The sequence below is a fragment of the Elaeis guineensis genome, chromosome 1 (assembly GCF_000442705.2).
Source record: "Elaeis guineensis isolate ETL-2024a chromosome 1, EG11, whole genome shotgun sequence".
NCBI lineage: Eukaryota > Viridiplantae > Streptophyta > Magnoliopsida > Arecales > Arecaceae > Elaeis > Elaeis guineensis.
Window position 1 is genome coordinate 160,812,716 of NC_025993.2, and position 18,265 is coordinate 160,830,980.

Genomic DNA, 18,265 nt, shown 5'->3' on the forward strand with positions numbered 1-18,265 from the left:
CGAATATCCTTCGACCGGTCGTGGCTCGGTCGGGAGTCGCGACGTCGGTCGCGTAGGCCTTTCACCTTTTCTTGGTCGGGGCTCGATCGGCGTGTTAGCCGATGGTCTGGCCCGAGAGTTCGACCGTAGAAGGAGCGCCAGCTCCCGTCATTGTAGATGCATCGGTCCTTGTAAGGGCCGATGTCTTGTCGACTGTCGAAGGAGTGTCGACTCCCGTCATTGTAGATGCATCGGCCCTTGTAAGGGTCCGATGTCTCGTCGATTGTCGAAGGAGTGTCAACTCCCGTCATTGTAGATGCATCGGTCCTTGTAAGGGTCCGATGCGTTACCGACGATGAGGTCGTCGATTTTAGGTGGATGCTAGGTCCACATCGGTCACGTCGGGGCTTGACCTTGATGAGCACCGATCACTAGTCGAAGAGTTAAAAACTCCGAACTTTCAAACTGAATTTGTATTCCGACTATTGAATTACAAAATTCACTGGCAATACAGCTTCAAGTTGTCGGCGTTCCAAGTCCGGGGAATGGGCTTCCCTTCAAGGGACTCCAGCCGATAGGCTCTCGGCCCATAGGCATTTGCAACCTTGTAGGGTCCTTCCCAGTTTGGAGCCAACTTCCCCTGATCCAAGGGCTTTGAGACCTCCGCCTCCTCAAGACCAAGTCACCAGGCCTGAAGAGCTTTGGTCTGACCTTGGCGTTGTAATACCGGGCGACCCTCTGTCGGTATGAAGCCATTCGGATTTGAGCCTCGTCTCGTAGTTCGGGGAGGAGGTCTAGGTCGGCCCTCCGACTCTCGGAGTTGTCCGGCTCTTGGTACCGCTCGACCCTTGAAGATGGGAGGCCAATCTCGAGCGGGATCATGGCCTCTGTCCCGTAGGCCAAGCTGAACGGTGACTCCCCGGTCGGGATGCGGGGGGTCGTTCGGTAAGCCCACAGAACGGAGCCCAGCTCGTCGACCCAGAGACCTTTAGCTTCATTCAGTCGGGTCTTGAGTCCATGGAGCAAGGTCCGGTTGGTCACCGCAACCTCACCGTTGGACTGTGGGTGCCCGACTGAAGTCAGTCGGTGCCTGATGTGGAACCTGGCGCAGAAGTCTCTGAAGTCCTGGTTGTCAAATTGCCGTCCGTTGTCGGTGATGATGGTATGCGGCAACCCGAACCTGAAGATGATGGACTTTTGGATGAAGTCCTCCATCTTCCGCTCGGTGATCTGCGCCAGGGGCTCAGCCTCCACCCATTTGGTGAAGTAGTCAATGGCGACAACGATGAACTTCCTCTGGCCCGACGCTGGTGGGAATGGACCGAGAATGTTGACCCCCACTGGGCGAAGGGCCACGGAGCGACAATAGGAGCAATTTGGCTGGCCGGTTGGTGTTGAATATTGGCATACTTTTGACATGGCTCGCATCTCCGGACCAACTCGGCCGCATCCTTCTTCATGGTAGGCCAGTAGTAGCCTTGTCGCAGGACCTTGAAGGCTAGGGACTTGCCCCCAAGTGGTTTCCGCAAATTCCTTCGTGAACCTCTCGGAAAGCGTAGTCGGCGTCGGTCGGCCCCAAACACCTAAGCAAAGGGAGGGAAAACGATCTTTTGTAGAGTCGGCCATCCATGATCACATATTGCGAGGCCGACCATCGGAGTCGCTTGGCCTCCATGGATCTTCGGGACTGATCCCGTCGGTCAGGTACCGGACGATCGGGTCCATCCAACTTGGTTCGGACATTAGCTGCTGTACTTCTTCGACCCGATCGATGCTCGACTGCTGGAGGTTCTCCATGAACGTCCGACCCAAAGAGTCGTAGGCCGATGTTGCCAATCTGAAGAGTGCGTCGGCACGGGCGTTCTCCGACCTAGGAATGTGGGAAATTTTGAAATACTCGAGGTGCGCCACGAGGTCCTTCACTTTCTGAAGGTACTTGATCATGGTCGGATCTCGCACCTCGAATTCGCCCTTGACCTGCCCCACGATCAGCTGAGAGTCGGAGAATGCCCGGAGGCTGTCGATGCCCAGCTCCTTCGCCATCCTCAAGCCAGCGAGGAGTGCCTCGTATTCGGCTTGATTGTTGGAGGCCTTGAAGTCAAACCGGAGGGCGTACTCGGTGACCACCCCATCCGAATTCGTGAGCAGGAGCCTGGCCCCGCTTCCCTGAGCGTTTGAGGCTCCGTCGATGTGGAGTACCCAGGTGGAGATCGGGTCTGGCTCAGAGACCGCTTCTCGTCCTGGGTCTTCAGCTCCCGACCCTTGGTCGGTTGTCAGGCATTCGGCGATGAAGTCGGCCAAGACCTGAGCTTTCAGGGCAGGCCTTGGTCGGTACTGAATGTCGAACTCGCTAAGCTTCATCGCCCACTTCGCGAGTCATCCAGATGTGTCGGGTCGGCGCAGTATCGCCCTCAAGGGCTGGTTGGTGAGCACCACTATGGCGTGGGCCTGGAAGTATGGATGGAGTCGTTGTGCGGAGACGGTCAGGGCAAAAATCATCTTTTCCGTCTCTGAGTACCTTGCTTCGACCCCGTGGAGCACCTTGCTGGTGTAGTAGATAGGCTGATGGGTTCGGCACTCGTTTTCTCGGAAGAGCACCGAACTGATCACCTCAGGAGATGTGGCCAAGTAGAGATACAAGGTCTCCCCGACCTGCGGCTTCACGAGCAACGGTGGGGAAGCCAAGTACTTTTTCAGGCCTTCGAAGGCCCACTGGCACTCATCCGACCAAGAGAAACCGTTCGCCTGACGCAAATCTTGAAGAACGGGAGGCACCTTTCAGCTGATCGGGAAATGAATCGGCTAAGAGCGACGATTCTTCCGTTCAGATGTTGGACCTCCTTCTTGGTGTTCGGATGACGCATGTCGAGGATTGCCTTTATTTTCTCAGGGTTGGCTTCGATCCCTCTCTGAGAAATGAGGAATCCGAGGAACTTCCCTGAGGTCATCCCAAAAGCACACTTGGTCGGGTTGAGCTTCATTCGGTGTCGTCGAAGGGTGCGAAAGGTCTCCTCGAGATCCCGAACATGGTCTGGGATCTGCGTGCTTTTCACCAGCATGTCGTCCACATATACCTCCATGTTGTGCCCGATCTGGTCTTTGAAGACCTTATTGACAAGTCGCTGGTAGGTGGCGCCGGCGTTCTTCAGTCCGAAGGGCATCACCCGATAACAGTAGAGGCCCTTGGGAGTCACGAACGCGGTGTGCTCCTCGTCTTCAGGCGCCATCCGGATCTGGTTGTACCCGACGAAGGCATCCATGAAGCTGAGCAGTCGAAATCCGGACGTCGCATCCACCAGCTGGTCGATCTTGAAAAGCGGGAAGCTATCTTTTGGGCAGGCTCGGTTGAGGTCGGTGTAGTCGATGCAGATCCTCCACTTTCCGTTGGCTTTTTTGACCATAACAACATTGGCGAGCCAATCGGGATACGTGGATTCTCGGATGAAGCCTGCTTCGAGTAGCTTGTCCACTTCTTCGTCGATGGCCCTCTGCCTCTCTGGGGCGAAGGACCTCTTCTTCTGCCTCACCGGCCTCATCGTCGGGTCGATGTTGAGTCGGTGTGTTATTGTTTCTGGGGGGATGCCCGACATATCTGCTGCCGACCAAGCAAATATGTCGGCATTGGCCGTCAGTAGCTCCGTCAGTCGGCGTCGTTCGGTGTCGGGCAATTGAGACCCGACCCAAACTTTCCTGTCGGGATTTTCTCCTATCGGGATCGCCTCGAGCTGCTCGGCCGGTGAACCTCGTTCTTCCTCCTCCCGTTGGTCCATCTTGTCGATCGTCAGAGAACCCTCGACTCGTCGCTTTGAGCGGAGATTTGGAAGCATCGTCGGGCGAGCTGTTGATCTCCGCGCATCTCTCCGATTCCGTTTTTGGTCGGAAATCGAACAAGGAGATGATACATCGAGACGATCGCCTTGAGGGCGTTCAATCCGGGTCGTCCAAGTATGGCGTTGTAGACCGAAGGAACTTGGACAACCGCGAAAGCGAGGGAGACCGTGCTTTGCCGTGGTTCGGTACCGACCGTCACGGGCAGGGTGATTTCTCCTTCTGTCGTGACGGCGTCTCCGGCAAAACCGATCAAGGGCATGGAGACCCTCTTAAGTCGGTCAGTTGACAGTCGCATTCGGGAGAAGGTCGAGTAAAATAAAACATTTGTCGAACTTCCATTATCAACAAAAATTCTTTTTACATCATAATTCGCTATTGTCGCCGACACAACAACAGCATCGTCGTGGGGAGTCTGGATGCCCCGAACGTCGTCCTCTGTGAAGGTGATTACGTCGTCCGGGCGCAGCCTTTTCGTCGGCTTCCCTCCCGCAGATGTCCCCGGGCCCAGCCGCTTGGAGATCATGTTGATGACTCCGACCGTCGGCTGGTTGGTCGCCGCCTCTTCAGTCAGCTGGGGGCGTCGATCGGCAACGGGTTGGGTCGGCGGACCCTTCCGAAATTTGCCGAGGTACCCCCGGCGGATGAGAGCTTCAATCTCATCCTTCAACTGGATGCACCGCTCGGTGTCGTGGCCGTGGCTTCGATGGAATCGGCAGTACTTCCGACGGTCGAGGCCTTTTGCCTTCAGAGGCGGAGGCCGTCGCAGGTATTCTTCCCCCTCGATCTCCATTAGGATCTGCGCACGAGGAGCGGAGAGAGGAGTGTAGGAGTCATACCTGGGGCGTGCCGGCCTCGGAGTCTGTTGCCGGGGCGATTTTTGGATCCGTCGGGGTGGCGAAACCCGACTATCGGTCGGGGGCCTGCTGGGTTCGGTGGGCTCCCGACCTTTCCTCCGCTTCTCTTTCGAGCCTCTGGGCTCGGCCAAGCGTCGGTCGGACGCTCTTTCGTCCGCGTGCATATACTTGTATGCGCGCTCCAGTAGCTCGGCGTAAGTCCGGGGGAGGGTCTTGTCCAGAGAATAGGTGAATCGGGACGCCCTCAGGCCCCGCTTCATGGCTGAGACAGCCATGTCTTCGTTGAGGTCCCGGACCTCGAGCGTGGCCGCGTTGAATCACACCACGAAGTGTCGGAGCGTCTCGTTTTCCCCTTGCTTGAGGGAGAAAATGCTGTCCGACATTCGCGGCGGCTTTCGACTGGTGCTGAAATGGGCCACGAACGAGTGCTCGAGCTGTCCAAAGGAGTGGATACTTCTCGATCGGAGATCGGAGTACCAGGCCCTGGCAGCCTTGCGGAGTGTGGCGGGGAAGCCGATGCAAAAAAGAGCGTCGGTTGCCCCTTGGATCGTCATGAGAGCTTTATAGCTCTCGAGGTGGTCGACTGGGTCGGTGGAGCCGTCGTATGGCTCCACGTGCGGCATTTTGAACCGACTGGGAATCGGCTCGTCGAGGACCAGTTGGGAGAGAGGTTGGGCGGTCTGAAAGTTGACGTCGTTCGAAGACTTCTGGCCGTCCATCTGCAACTGGGCGAGTCGACGGTCGATTTTCTTGAACCGACGCTCGTAGTCGTCCGCTCGTCGATGCTGGGAGACCCCAGGAGTGGAGTCTCCGGAAGATTCTGAGAGGGAGGCCGACGGCGTGCGCGGCCGTTTCTCCTTCCTTGCCCGTTCCAACGGGGAAGGAGAGGGCCGCTGGGACCGTCGGTCGTCGCGCCATGGTCGTCCCTCCTCTTCTCCGTGGGAGCGTTGTTGGGGGCGCTCGCATGGAGGCGACAGGGATCGGCGCGGTCGTCGGTGGCTGCTCCTGGAGGGCATCGGTCGGGCCGCCGGTTGCTGCTGGAGGCTCTTGACTGCGTCAGTCAGTACGGTCATCTGCCGTACGATGGCCGCGATCTGGGCCTCCGTGGTCACCGCAGGGCGCGGAGAACTGGGCTCCGCCGCCGGTGGGGGCGGGGAGGCCTCTTTCCGATGGGAAGAGCGCCTTGCCGACCCAGTGATTCTCAATCGTTGAGCTCTTGTCTTTGTCATGCTGTCCCCTACCTGGCGCGCCAATCTGTTGCAGCCAATCGCCTCGTCGTCCGATCGTCGGGAAGCGTGCACCTGCAAAAATGAGAAGTCCACTCTGATCGGAGGCGGCTCCGACGGGGACCCTTCGACGGTCAAGTCAGAGAGGTGACTGGACAACAGTGAAATGAAGACAGAGAGCTCGATCGAGAGAGAGAGAGGGAGAGAGGAGCGAGCCTGCATTTTTGGGAGTCGAGAGGTGGGAGAGATGGAGCGGATCCCTTTGCACTGTTGCCTTCTCCGGTTTATATAGTGGAGCACGGTATGGCGCCGTCATTAATGGCGCGGACAAATGAGGAACTGTCAACTCACTGTGGACTGTCAGAGTCGTCGTGAAAGTGTCACGTCGCCGTGCGGCTGTCAAATCACCAGGGTTGACAATGCCCTCGGCGGGACAATGCCCCTAGGTAGCCGTGCCGCATGTCGCTGTCAGAACTGACAAGGTCTGGCGGCTGTATGGCGGTTGGAGGAGCCGACCGACCCAAAGTCGGTGGCCAGCTGAGTGGTGTCGGGCCCCTCCGTTGGTCGGCGAGTCTTTCGTGGGTCGGCCATCGGACCTATGGGTTCAGTCGGTCGGAAAAAGTGCGCCCGACATATCCTCAGTTGGTCGTGAGCCGATATTAGCCGGTGATGGCATCCGCCAGTCGGTCGCTCCGACCGCCAATCGGTCGGTACGGCCGTCGGTCGGTCAGGCCGCCAGTCGGTCGGTCGGGCCGTTAGTCGGTCGGGCCGCCAGTCGGTCGGTCGGGCCGCCAGTCGGTCGGTCGGGCCGTCAGTCGGTCGGGCCGTCAGTCGGTCGGTCGGTCGGTGGGTATCCCCCAACAGTAAGAGAAAAATGAGTAAGCCTTTCAATACAAAATCAGAGTGGGTAGATATTAAGTTTGAAATAGAAATGCAATTCACTGATGCAGAAGCTTTCAAGCATGCTGTTACATGCCATGAAATTGCAAATCAAGTTAAGATTCATAAAAAATCATGCTGAGAGGATGACTGTTGAATGTAAGGAAGGGTGTTCTTGTTATATGAATGCAATTTGGCAAGAAAAGGGAGGAAAAATATTTTCTGTGAAGTCATGGATTGATGTGCATGAATGTGAGTCGAGTGAGAAGATAACACATGCTAATGCTAAGTGGATTGCGAAGGAGATCGAAGATAACCTAATTGATAACCCACATAAAACTTTGAAGCGTATTGTTGATGATTGTAAAAAGAAGTGGGGCATTAAGATGTCAAGAGGACAAGCTTTTAGAGCAAAGCAGAAGGCAATGCAGACAATTTATGGGTCAGTTCAGCAGCAGTACGAGTGGGTGAGGGATTATGCGAGTGAATTAGGACAAAGAAATTTTAACAGTAGTTTCTTCATAAAGATTGATGAGAACGAGAATAGATTTCAAAGATTCTATATTTGCTATGAAGCATGTAGAAAAGGTTTCAAGAGAGGGTGCAAACCAATAATAGGCCTTGATGGGTGCCATTTGAAACCTCCTGCACGGGGGGTGCTTCTTTCTACTATTGGAAGGGATGAAAACAACCAAATGTTCCCTATAGCATGGTGTGTAGTTGAAGGAGAAATCAGAGATAGTTGGGCTTGGTTCTTGGAGAGGTTACTTGGAGATATTGATCCACAAGAAGAAAATAATTGGGTTTGGGTCTCAGACAAACAAAAAGTTAGATATGTACTAATGTATTATTATTTTCTGTTATTGTAATTAATTTAAGACTAATGCATTATCTTTTATTGTATTTCAATCAGGGTCTTATCCCAAGCATTGTAGAACTTGTCTCAGGTGTTGAGTATAGGTTCTGTGCAAGACATGTACACGCAAACTGGTAGTCAGATGGATTCAAGGGGCTTACATATAAAAGAGCATTCTGGGCTATAGCTAAAGTATCAACTGAGCCTGACTTTTAGCTAGCTGTGGCTAAATTGAGGGAATTGTCTAATAAAGCAGCAGAAGATCTCCTATAGAAGGACTCTAGACACTGGTGTAGAGCTTTCTTTTCAGCTGATTGCAAATATGACATAGTCCACAACAATCTGGCTGAGACTTTTAATAGTTTTATTTTAGATATTGGGTGCAAAAAGATTGTGTCTATGCTAGATGATATAAGTGAGAATGTAATGCTTCGAATTAATGAAAAGGAAAATCTTAATAATAGCTGGCATAAGGATATATGTCCTAAAATTTATAGGACATTGAACAGAGAGAAGAGTTTAAGTAGAAATTATAAAAGTATATGAGCTGGAGAATATGAATTTAGAGTCAGACGTGGTTTGGATAAGCATGTAGTGGATATTGCAACTATATCCTATAGTTGTAGGAGGTGGGACTTGACTGGAATTCCTTGCTGTCATGCTGTGTCAGTAATTTATACAATGAATGGGCAGCCAGAAAGATATGTATCTGACTTCTTCATCAAGGATAGATATTTGCAAGTATATAGTATGACAATTGATCCTAGCAGGTCCAGAAAGTTTTAGCCAACACATCCTCTTAGGCCTTTCAAACCACCAACATATAGGAGGCCACTTGGAAGGCCAAAATTGAGAAGAAAGAGAGGTCATGATGAACCAACAAATTGATACAAGCTTCCTAAAATAGGGGTTGTGATTCATTGTGGCCTGGGCCATGAAACTAGCCATAACGAAACTAGATGCCCACACAAGGATGACACCAATGAGCATCAATCAGACACTGATGAGGTATAATGAATTTCATACTTATTTACATTAAATAAGTTCCTTACATAATGCACTCACTTTTATATGTTTTGGCAGTTTATTGGATCTAGTGTAAATGTAAATGATGTTAAGACTAAAACTAGTAGAGGCAATAGGGGTGGAAGTGCTCGAGGGAGAGGGAGGAGAGGATGTGGTAGAACTACAACTGGTGGTGCTATAGAGTATGTTCCTAAAGAATCTGGGATATATGTATCAGAGAGGACTGGGAATATCTATATGAATGTGATAAGCCTTTCTTCTTCAACTTTTTTAAATAAATTTAAGTTCAATATGCACTAGATTGTAATATGTTTTAGTTTGTTTCATTCTTTTGTTAATGCAGGTTGGTCCTAACTTTGATACACCTATTCTAATCAGTAAACCAGCCATGCATAATTCAACTCCAACCACAAGTGATGTCACTTAGCAGGCTACTTTACTTGGCAGTTAAGGATACGAGGTAGCATCAAGACTGGAGTTTGAAAGGGATTGAATTCGTGCATTGTCTTTTTGGTCTCATTTTGTAATAGTTACTGAACTTAAATGCCAAATGGTGCAGTTTGACTGTTTGATACTTTTGTAAGCATTTGACAGTTTAATGGAAATGCCAACTTTGATATTTTTGTAAGCATTTTACTGAACTTAAATGCCAACTTTGATACTTTTGTAAGCATTTGACAGTTTAATGGAAATAGCTTTCAAGCCTTAATCTTAAAAACTCTGCTTCACTAACGAGAAATGTATGTGAACAAAATTGCAACAGACAACAATATCCATTCTGGCCAAATCTTATAATTTCATTGATTGAAAATGGACATTTGAGTACAAAAACCAATCTGGCCAAACATCTAACACTACAAACAAACTACAAACAACCACAAAAGAAATGCCAATAGCAGACCACAAGTCTTTTTTTCTCATTTTCTCTATTGCAAGTTGAATCTACAGATTAAGTAGCTGCTCTTTTAGTTCAGCATTCTGATTGCTCTCATTCTCATTCAATTGACTAATTGCATGACTGGAAGAGGTATAATCTCTGCTGTAATCTCCTTCCCTTTGGCACCTCTTTTTACCAACTTACTGTAATTTCTCAATTTTATTTTTCGTATTTAGAATCTCTAATCTCTGCCTCACTATAATATCTCTAGCTCATGCCAGAAGAGGGTCGATCCAATCAAAAAAATTACATGCTGTAGATGACTGGATTCAACCCAAATTAGTGGGCACTTAAAACAAAAAGTATTTTCATGCAAAAAAGCTTGCCAGATATTTTGGGCATCCATAAAATCTCTATCCTGCACTCTATGGCTTGAAGCTTGTCCAACATCCTGCGCCATCTCATACATGCAAATCCTCTGCCCATCGATAGCATTAGTTGGTTCTTTAGATGCATATTACCATAATACTTCAACGCTTCCAAAATATGTGCGTGACCCTCACCATATTTTAGTTCACTACAAGAAAAAAGATTTTTCACGATGTTAAAAAATTGAAACGTCATAAAAACATAAATTATTTGACGATGTTATGAAACGTCACTGATGAAATAGATCATTTACGATATTTGGATAAATATCATGAATTGTAACATCTTTGTATTATGTTTGAAGCTAAAACATCGTGTTTTGATTAATTTTTTTATTTAATTTTTTATCTAATTTTTTTATACTTACTTTGCATCCAAATTTTTTTTTTTAATTTTACCCACCGTTAACCCCAGTCCCAAATTAATTAAACATCCTAATATTCCTCCTCCTCCTCCTTCTTCTTCTTTTTTTTTTTTTTTTTTTTTTTTTTTTTTTTTTTTTTTTTTTTTTTTTTTTTTGCCGCTGTTCACCCAGCTGGCGTCCGTCCCAAATATTTTTCATTTTCAAAACGAGCCCTAAAATAATTTCCCCTCCCTCTTCTTCTCGGCCGATCGAGTAGCCTCCGCCTCTTCCCCTCCGATCGAGTAGCCTCCGCCTCTTCCCCTCCCCAACGCACGCCACGGCCGGCCCTCTCCTCCGACAAGCACCTTCCTCCCTCCTCTTCCCCTCCCCGAACAATCTCTGCACGCCGTTCCCCTGTTCGTCGTCCTCTCTGCACCGTCTCCTCCGACGAGCACCTCCCTTCCTCCTCTTCCCCTCCCCGAGCAATCTCTGCACGCCGTTCCCCTGTTCGTTGTCCTCTCTGCACCCTCTCCTCCGATGAGCGCGGTTCCCCTCCCAGACGACCTCTCTGTCGGTCGGCCGCACGCTCTCCTTGCTGCACGTCGTTCGCCTCCTCTCTGCACAGACCGTCGAAGAGTCCCACCGTCGATCGCCGCCTCTCCGTTCGTCATCGGGTCCTGTCCATCCGCCGTCTTCCTATTTCCATCCGCCTCTCCGATTTTCCATCCGCCATGAAAGGTATCACAGACAAGCGTACAGAGTTCATTCTTTCTTTCATTTATGCAGTGAAATTTTGATTCGATATAAGAAAGTAATTAAAGGCAAGGGGTCGGTTCCTGACCATTCTACCAAAGAATTTGTAACTCTGTTTTTAGAGTCTTTGTGACAAGCCACACCAGACCTTCGGTATCTATAAATTACTGCATATGGAAACGAAGGTTGCTGCTAATTTGTTCGCTAGCTAGTACAATAAATATGTGGGTCTCGTAGCTGAGTGCTCCCCCTTCGAGTTTTTTTTTTTTTTTTTGATAAAATAGACTTGTATGCCCCTTGCTATTATTTATATCTGCAAAATTTTATATATTAGTTGCAGCTGATCGAGTTTATAATTATGCTTTCTTTTTGTCAGTGATGCCATACCTGTTTGTTGCTCAATTATCATTTGTAACTACGTCTGAATCTGTTGAATATTAATGGGGTTTACTAATGGTTGATGATCATCCTTTTTCTGAACTATTGGCCTCATATGGACTAGCTATATATAAAGCACGCATTGTTTGCAGCATCGTAGTTGCATTGAAAATGATTGTAATATTGTGGTGAACAAATTGATAATGTAAAATGGCACCCTCTTTCTGGGCTTTATTTCTTGTCTTTCTTGCGTATGGATATATGGATGAATTTGATTGTCATGTAGATTCCTTCTTTAGATGTCATGTAATATTATTATCTTTGCAATGAGTTTGATTCAACCTTGCAGCTGGAATGCAGCTGTTGCACTTCTGACTTCTTGATCATATTAATAGCTCAGCAGAAAATTTTTTGCCTGAAACTGGAAATGATGGTTTCAGTAGCTTCATATTTTTTCCTATGCATTTTTTGAAATGTCACTCAAGTTAAATACTGACCTACAATCTTAGAATCATGTTGTGATATTGAAGTCATGGACTTTTGACTCCTGTATGTTGTGTTTCTTTTTCTTATCTAGTTTTAATTTTGATTTTGTGCAGATGCCTTTTTGACAGCATGCTATCTTATGTAATACTTGTCATATTTAATAAGCAAATGTATCCTCATATGATGCCTCATTTTCAGGTCCAGATCAAAGAAATTCTTCTATAGTTTGGGTTTAATTAGATCAGACTCTTGAGATCTTTGGTACAATAAGATTACAAGGTTGCTTCTGATTTCCATGGAATTCACCATGTACTAGTTTCAAAACATACTATCCAAGCTTCCTTTCACCTTGGCTTAGGCCTTGAATGAATGCCAATGTCTCTGCGAAATTACAAATGAAGAATTGTTGGATGCTGTAAATAGAACGAGTTTTCTTCCTCGATCTGGCTTTCCATAGTCATTCCTACATTATATCCATTATCTATACCAACACTAAAGAAAAAAATCCAATAGTTCTGAAACTTTTTGTTTTACTATGCTATTTTACAAAATTTTGGAAAACTTCTTCCTTAACTGACAAATATTAATGTGGAAGCCTTCTTATGGATTGAGTTATAAGTTGTGTCAATCTGTTTCTCTGCTATGTCTAAATGTTTTCATGCAGTTTTTTGTACATGTGGTAATGATGGATCAGAAAAAGGATTGCTGGCTACAAATAAATAATAAGTCAACTAGAGGTTTACTCAATCTAGTACAATTGAACTATTACAATATCATAGACTGGAAAGGGACTTCTGATTGCTCCAGTAAGCATGTGGAATTGAGTAGAAGGATAATGGCAAGTTAAAACTAAAATATTATGTTCTTTGGATATATAGTTGGGATACTTGCTCTCAGGCATGTTGGACAGTCTGACAATAGGTACATACTGCAGCATAGGATATGCTATTTTGGTTCTCATGTATGAAACATGTTAATCAGGGTGAGCTTTGGTGCAATAATTAGGTTAATCCATTGTTATCTGGAGATCATATATTCGAAACATGGAAACTGTCTCTTTGCATTCGGGGGTAAGGCTGTCGGTTTCACAATGGTGGGATTCATGCATTGGCTCACCCTTTATGGCATATGTTAATCCTTTCCTAGGGATGAAAAATATCCCAAATGTGTTGTAGAAACTTAGAGGCTTTTTTTTTAAAAGCAATTGCTTATTAAAAATATTTTATGTTCAAGCACAATGTTCCACCTAATCAGATTTTTCATTTAAATTGGCATCATTAGGTGTGCCTTTAAATGGTGCAAGGCACAGTGACTTGTATGATTTTTGCTAGTTGATATTTTAAAGTTTATTTGTATTGATTTTGCAGTCATGAATTTTAGTTTCATTATTGACCTTCTTCTGACGGACAGAACAACTTGCACTTCTTTGAACACTGCATTTTAAGAGGGCATAACCTTTAATATGGTATACATTCCTGTTTAAATTTACGTGGGGTGTGTGTACATATACATGTACGTATATGTATACATATGTATGTATGCATGTATGTTTATGCGAGTGAGAGAGAGAGAGAGACAGAGAGAGAGAGAAAGAGAAAGGGAGATATTATAAAAAAGTAGAAAAATTTTTAGTTATGAGTTGTAGGAGACTGCAAACATTTAGAGGTTTAATTCAGTCAAATACTTGAGCTAAATAAATAATTCATATTTTACTATGTTAATGCCTACTCTACTACTTTTGTTCCTTTGCTCTTTATTTCTTGTCATTTTTTTTGTAAAGACATGATCTAAATAGTACATTTGCTAAAGTTTGTTTGGGTTTTAATGATAGGTATTTATATGTAATATGGATAAGCATTGGATGAATTGTGTTAAGTTCTCTCGTGAATACATAGAGGGAGTCAAATCGTTTATGATTTTTGTGGCTCAAAACAAGGACAAAGATTGTGAAATTCGATGTCCTTGTTCACATTGCTTGAACATTTATACGGAGCCTCAAGAGAATGTCTTCGATCATTTATTGAGATTTGGCATAGATCAATCATACACCTGATAGATATTTCATGACGAATGGGCAGAATTTCAATTTTTCAATAATCGAGATAGATTTTCATTTGTAGATACAGAAAGTGACGGGCCAGATGATGACTCAAATGAGGATGATGATGATGATGGGATAAGAGACTTGTTACATGACGTCAGTAGTTTCTTTAACGATTGTCCTATTGAGAAAAACTTGGGGGCTTCTACAAATGCTAGCCATTCTGGTACCGATGTCTTTAATGATTTATTGATGGAAGCTACCGAAGAGCTGTATCCTGGATGTACAAAATTTTTAAAATTATCATTTATTATAAAGTTACTCCATTGGAAAGTATACAACAAATGGAGTAATAAATATTTTGATATGCTATTGTCATTGCTAAGAGATGTCTTGCCTAATGGTCAATCCTTGCCAAAGTCTTACTATGCAGCAAATTGCTTCCTACAGAACTTGGGTTTGGGTTATGTGCCAATACATGCATGTAAATATGACTGTGCTCTCTTTTGGAAAGAGTATGAAAACTGTGATAGTTGTCCAAAGTGTGGAACATCGAGATGGATGATTAATAATGGTAAGGATAAGAAGATTCCTTATAAAGTGTTACGATACTTTATGTTGAAGTTTAGACTGCAATAATTATTTATGTCAAGAAAAATAGCTAAAGAAATGAGATAGCACAAAGATAAACCTAGAAGTAAAAGTAACATCATGATTCATCCGTTTGATGGTGAAGTTTGAAAGAACTTTAACAAACAGTATCCAGAGTTTGCTAGAGAACCCCGTAATGTGAGGCTTGGCCTAGCAATGGATGGATTCAATCCATTTGGTAATATATCTAATGCCTATAGTATGTGGCCTATTGTTCTTTTGGCATATAATTTATCCCCTTGGATGTGCATGGATGAGTCATTCTTTATGTTGTCATTGCTTATTTTGGATCCGAAAGCATCGGGCAGAGACATTAATGTCTACTTAAAGCCATTAGTAGATGAGTTGAATGAGTTATGGAATAAGAGTATTGATGTTTTTGATGCTTCATATGACAAAACTTTTTGAATGCATGCAGTTCTATTATAGACTATTAATGATTTTTTAGCCTATGGTAATATTTCTGGATGGGTTACTAAAGGGTATATGGCATGTCCTGCTTGTAATAAGCATACTCCTTCTCGTAAGTTGAGAAGCAAGATTGGTTATCTAAGCCATCGGTGTTTTCTTCCTCATGATCATGCATGGAGAAAGAGCAAGAGGTTTGATGGCAAGGTGGACTATCGACCCTCACCTATCTTACTAACTGGAGATGATGTGATGCAACAACTATCCCATTTGAAGAAAGTAGACTATGAAAAATATCCTAACAATAAAAAATGACCGAGATTAGCGGAAGAGTTGAATTGGATAAAAAAAAGTATTCTTTTTGAATTGCCATATTAGTGTAAGTTGAGATTGAGGCATAAGCTTGATGTTATGCATATTGAAAAAAATATTTGTGACAATATCCTTGGTACTTTATTAAATCTTGAAGGTAAAACGAAAGATACTATCAAGGCTAGACTCGATTTGGAAGATATGAAAATCCGAAGGGAATTGCACTTGATGAAGAGAAATGATGGATCCTACATAATTCCTTCTGCATGCTACACAATGTCGAACACTGAAAAGAAAAATTTCTGTGAGTTTCTTAAAGGGATAAAATTTTTGGATGGGTATGCGTCTAACATATCTCGATGTGTTAATGTTAAAGAAAAGAAGATTATGGGACTAAAAATTCATGATTATTATATTCTCCTATAAAGCATTCTTCCTATAGGTATGCGTGAAATCTTGAAGAAGGATGTGATAGCTGCATTAATGGAGTTAGACGACTTCTTTCATAGGATATGTCGTCGAACTTTGATTGTAGATGACATCGAGAAGATGTGTACCGACATATTCTTGATATTATGCAAACTTGAAATAATTTTTTTGCCAGTTTTTTTTGATGTGATGGTATATTTGGCTGTTCATTTGCCAAATGAAGCCTTGCTAGGTGGACCGATGGCATATCGGTGGATGTATGCAATCGAGAGATATTATAATAACTTTTTTAGATTCTGAATTCTGAATTTAGGTAATTATTTATGTTATATAATTATTCTAAATTTTAAATTTAGATTTCTTGGTTCTCTAAAGAGATTTGTTTGAAATAAAGTTTGTCCAGAAAGATCTATTGCTGAGGCATATATAGTCAAGAAATATTTGATATTTTGTTCTATGTACCTTCAAAATATTGAGACCCATTTTAATACGGTGAGCGAAACAATGATAAAGCCAATGATGGTGATATAACAATATTTTGCAACAAATTAAAATATTTGGAGCAACTTAGTTTGTTTCTCTATCCAAAGAAGAGCAAGATATGGCTCATTGGTATGTGCTTACCAATTGTGAAGAGATGGAGCCTTATTTTGAGTAAGTTCTTACTATCTAAATTTTATTATTAAATGTTCGATATGGAAATATGGTACTAAACAATATTTTTTTGCTAAAGAGCATAAGATTGAGCTGATGGAGCAAAGTTCGTTAAATGTTGAGAATAGGTATAGAGAATATTTTTCTTTGTGGATAAAGCATCGGGTGAGAACACAAACTTTATGAATTATCTGTGCATACATATTATTTTTTATATATTCAACTAATATAATTTATTTTACATAATGGTAGATGGCAACATTGTACAGACTAGGAGAGGAAAGAAGAATCGAGTTTTTATATGCGTTGGCATGTGGACCTCATGTTTTGGTACAAAAGTACTCAGGATGTATTGCAAACAGTGTGCGATTCCACACTGAAGTTCGTGATTTCCATAAAAAATCGCAAAATAGTGGTGTTGTAGTAAAAGAAAATCATGGAGATGATATCATCGATTTTTTTGGGGTATTAACAGACATTATTCAGTTGGATTATGTCAAGGATAAAAATGTTGTTCTTTTTAAGTGCAAGTGGTAGGATCTTGGATTTAGAAATGCTAATGTCAGGATAGATGGAAATGTGCAAATCATAAATATAACCAGATTATGGTATAAGAATGATCCATTTATTCTTACGAACTAAGCAAAGCAAGTTTATTATTTACAGGACACGAAACTGGGACAAAACTGGCGTGTTGTGCAAGAATGTCAGCATAGACATGTATATGACATCCCTATTGGTGCAACAATAGAAAAAAATTCTGATGATGAAGAGGATATTGGAATGACTCCTGCAGATATTGAGGAATGTCATATAAAGTCATTAGATAGAGATGATGTCGAACCTGATATAGTAGATGACACTTTGTTGAATACAATGCGAGGTTTACATGATGAAGTAGAAGAGTTAGCAACAAGGGATAGCGAGGATGAAGATGATACCTTGGTAGAATATTGCACCGAACATGATGATGAACAGAATGATAATGACAATGACCATGACTATGATTTATTTTAATTCCCAACTGTCTAATGTCATGCAGCAAATTATTGTTTCATTGGTGTCGCTGATTTGGAGTTGGTAGGTGCATCTTACTGGTATAATTTTGACTGCAGCATTGTCATTTTTTCTCTTTCTCTAACTATTGTTTTCCTGTGATACACATGTGCTTGGCCTATGCAGTGAATATCTTAAAGTTAACTTTAGTTGATTTAGTTTAAAATCTTGACATTGATTTCATTTGACTATATATTTGTAGGTATTCTTATGGCACCAGGATTATCTAACAAAAAAAAAAGTACCAACAGCCATCGATCCAGATCCACGGCATTCCACTCAGCAGCCAACGATCTAGGGAATGGCCCTGTCGTTACAGTTATGGTCAAGGTATCAGCAGCTTCTTCAGAGCTGTGACACCATGATTACACCACCTTCCTCTCAGTCACCACCAACTCATATTCTACCAACTTCTCTAGATTTGGCACCATCAGAAATCACACCTTCAGCTCCATCTCTGGCTGATGCTGCACCCCCTCTATCTAAGTACTAGCAGGTTCTTTAGAGTCATGGTATCGTGGGTCCACCACCTTTCTCTCAATTACCATCAGTCCATGTTCTATCAGCTTCTCTAGATCCAACACCATCAGAAATCGCACCTCCTGCTCCACTACCTTCCTCTCAATCGCCACGAGTCCATACACCACATACCGAGCTAGAGCCTATTGACCACACACATCCTACCATGGATGTGACTCTTGATATTAGCTCTATAGGTAGGAATTATTATAAACTTATTTTTATGCAATATTGCTTATTTTTTTTCAAATTAGCATTCTTATTGTTGCTTGCTTATC

At 44.1% G+C, this 18,265-nt stretch overlaps 1 protein-coding gene across 1 annotated transcript; it reads left to right on the forward strand.

Moving 5' to 3' along the window:
* Nucleotides 1-10,542: 10,542 nt before the first annotated feature.
* Nucleotides 10,543-17,661, forward strand: LOC109505474 (uncharacterized). The gene is made up of 2 exons (XM_029262822.2): nucleotides 10,543-11,038; nucleotides 14,038-17,661. The coding sequence occupies exons 1-2, from the start codon at nucleotides 11,032-11,034 to the stop codon at nucleotides 14,595-14,597; spliced, it is 567 nt and encodes a 188-aa protein (XP_029118655.1). The 5' UTR covers nucleotides 10,543-11,031; the 3' UTR covers nucleotides 14,598-17,661.
* Nucleotides 17,662-18,265: the final 604 nt, after the last annotated feature.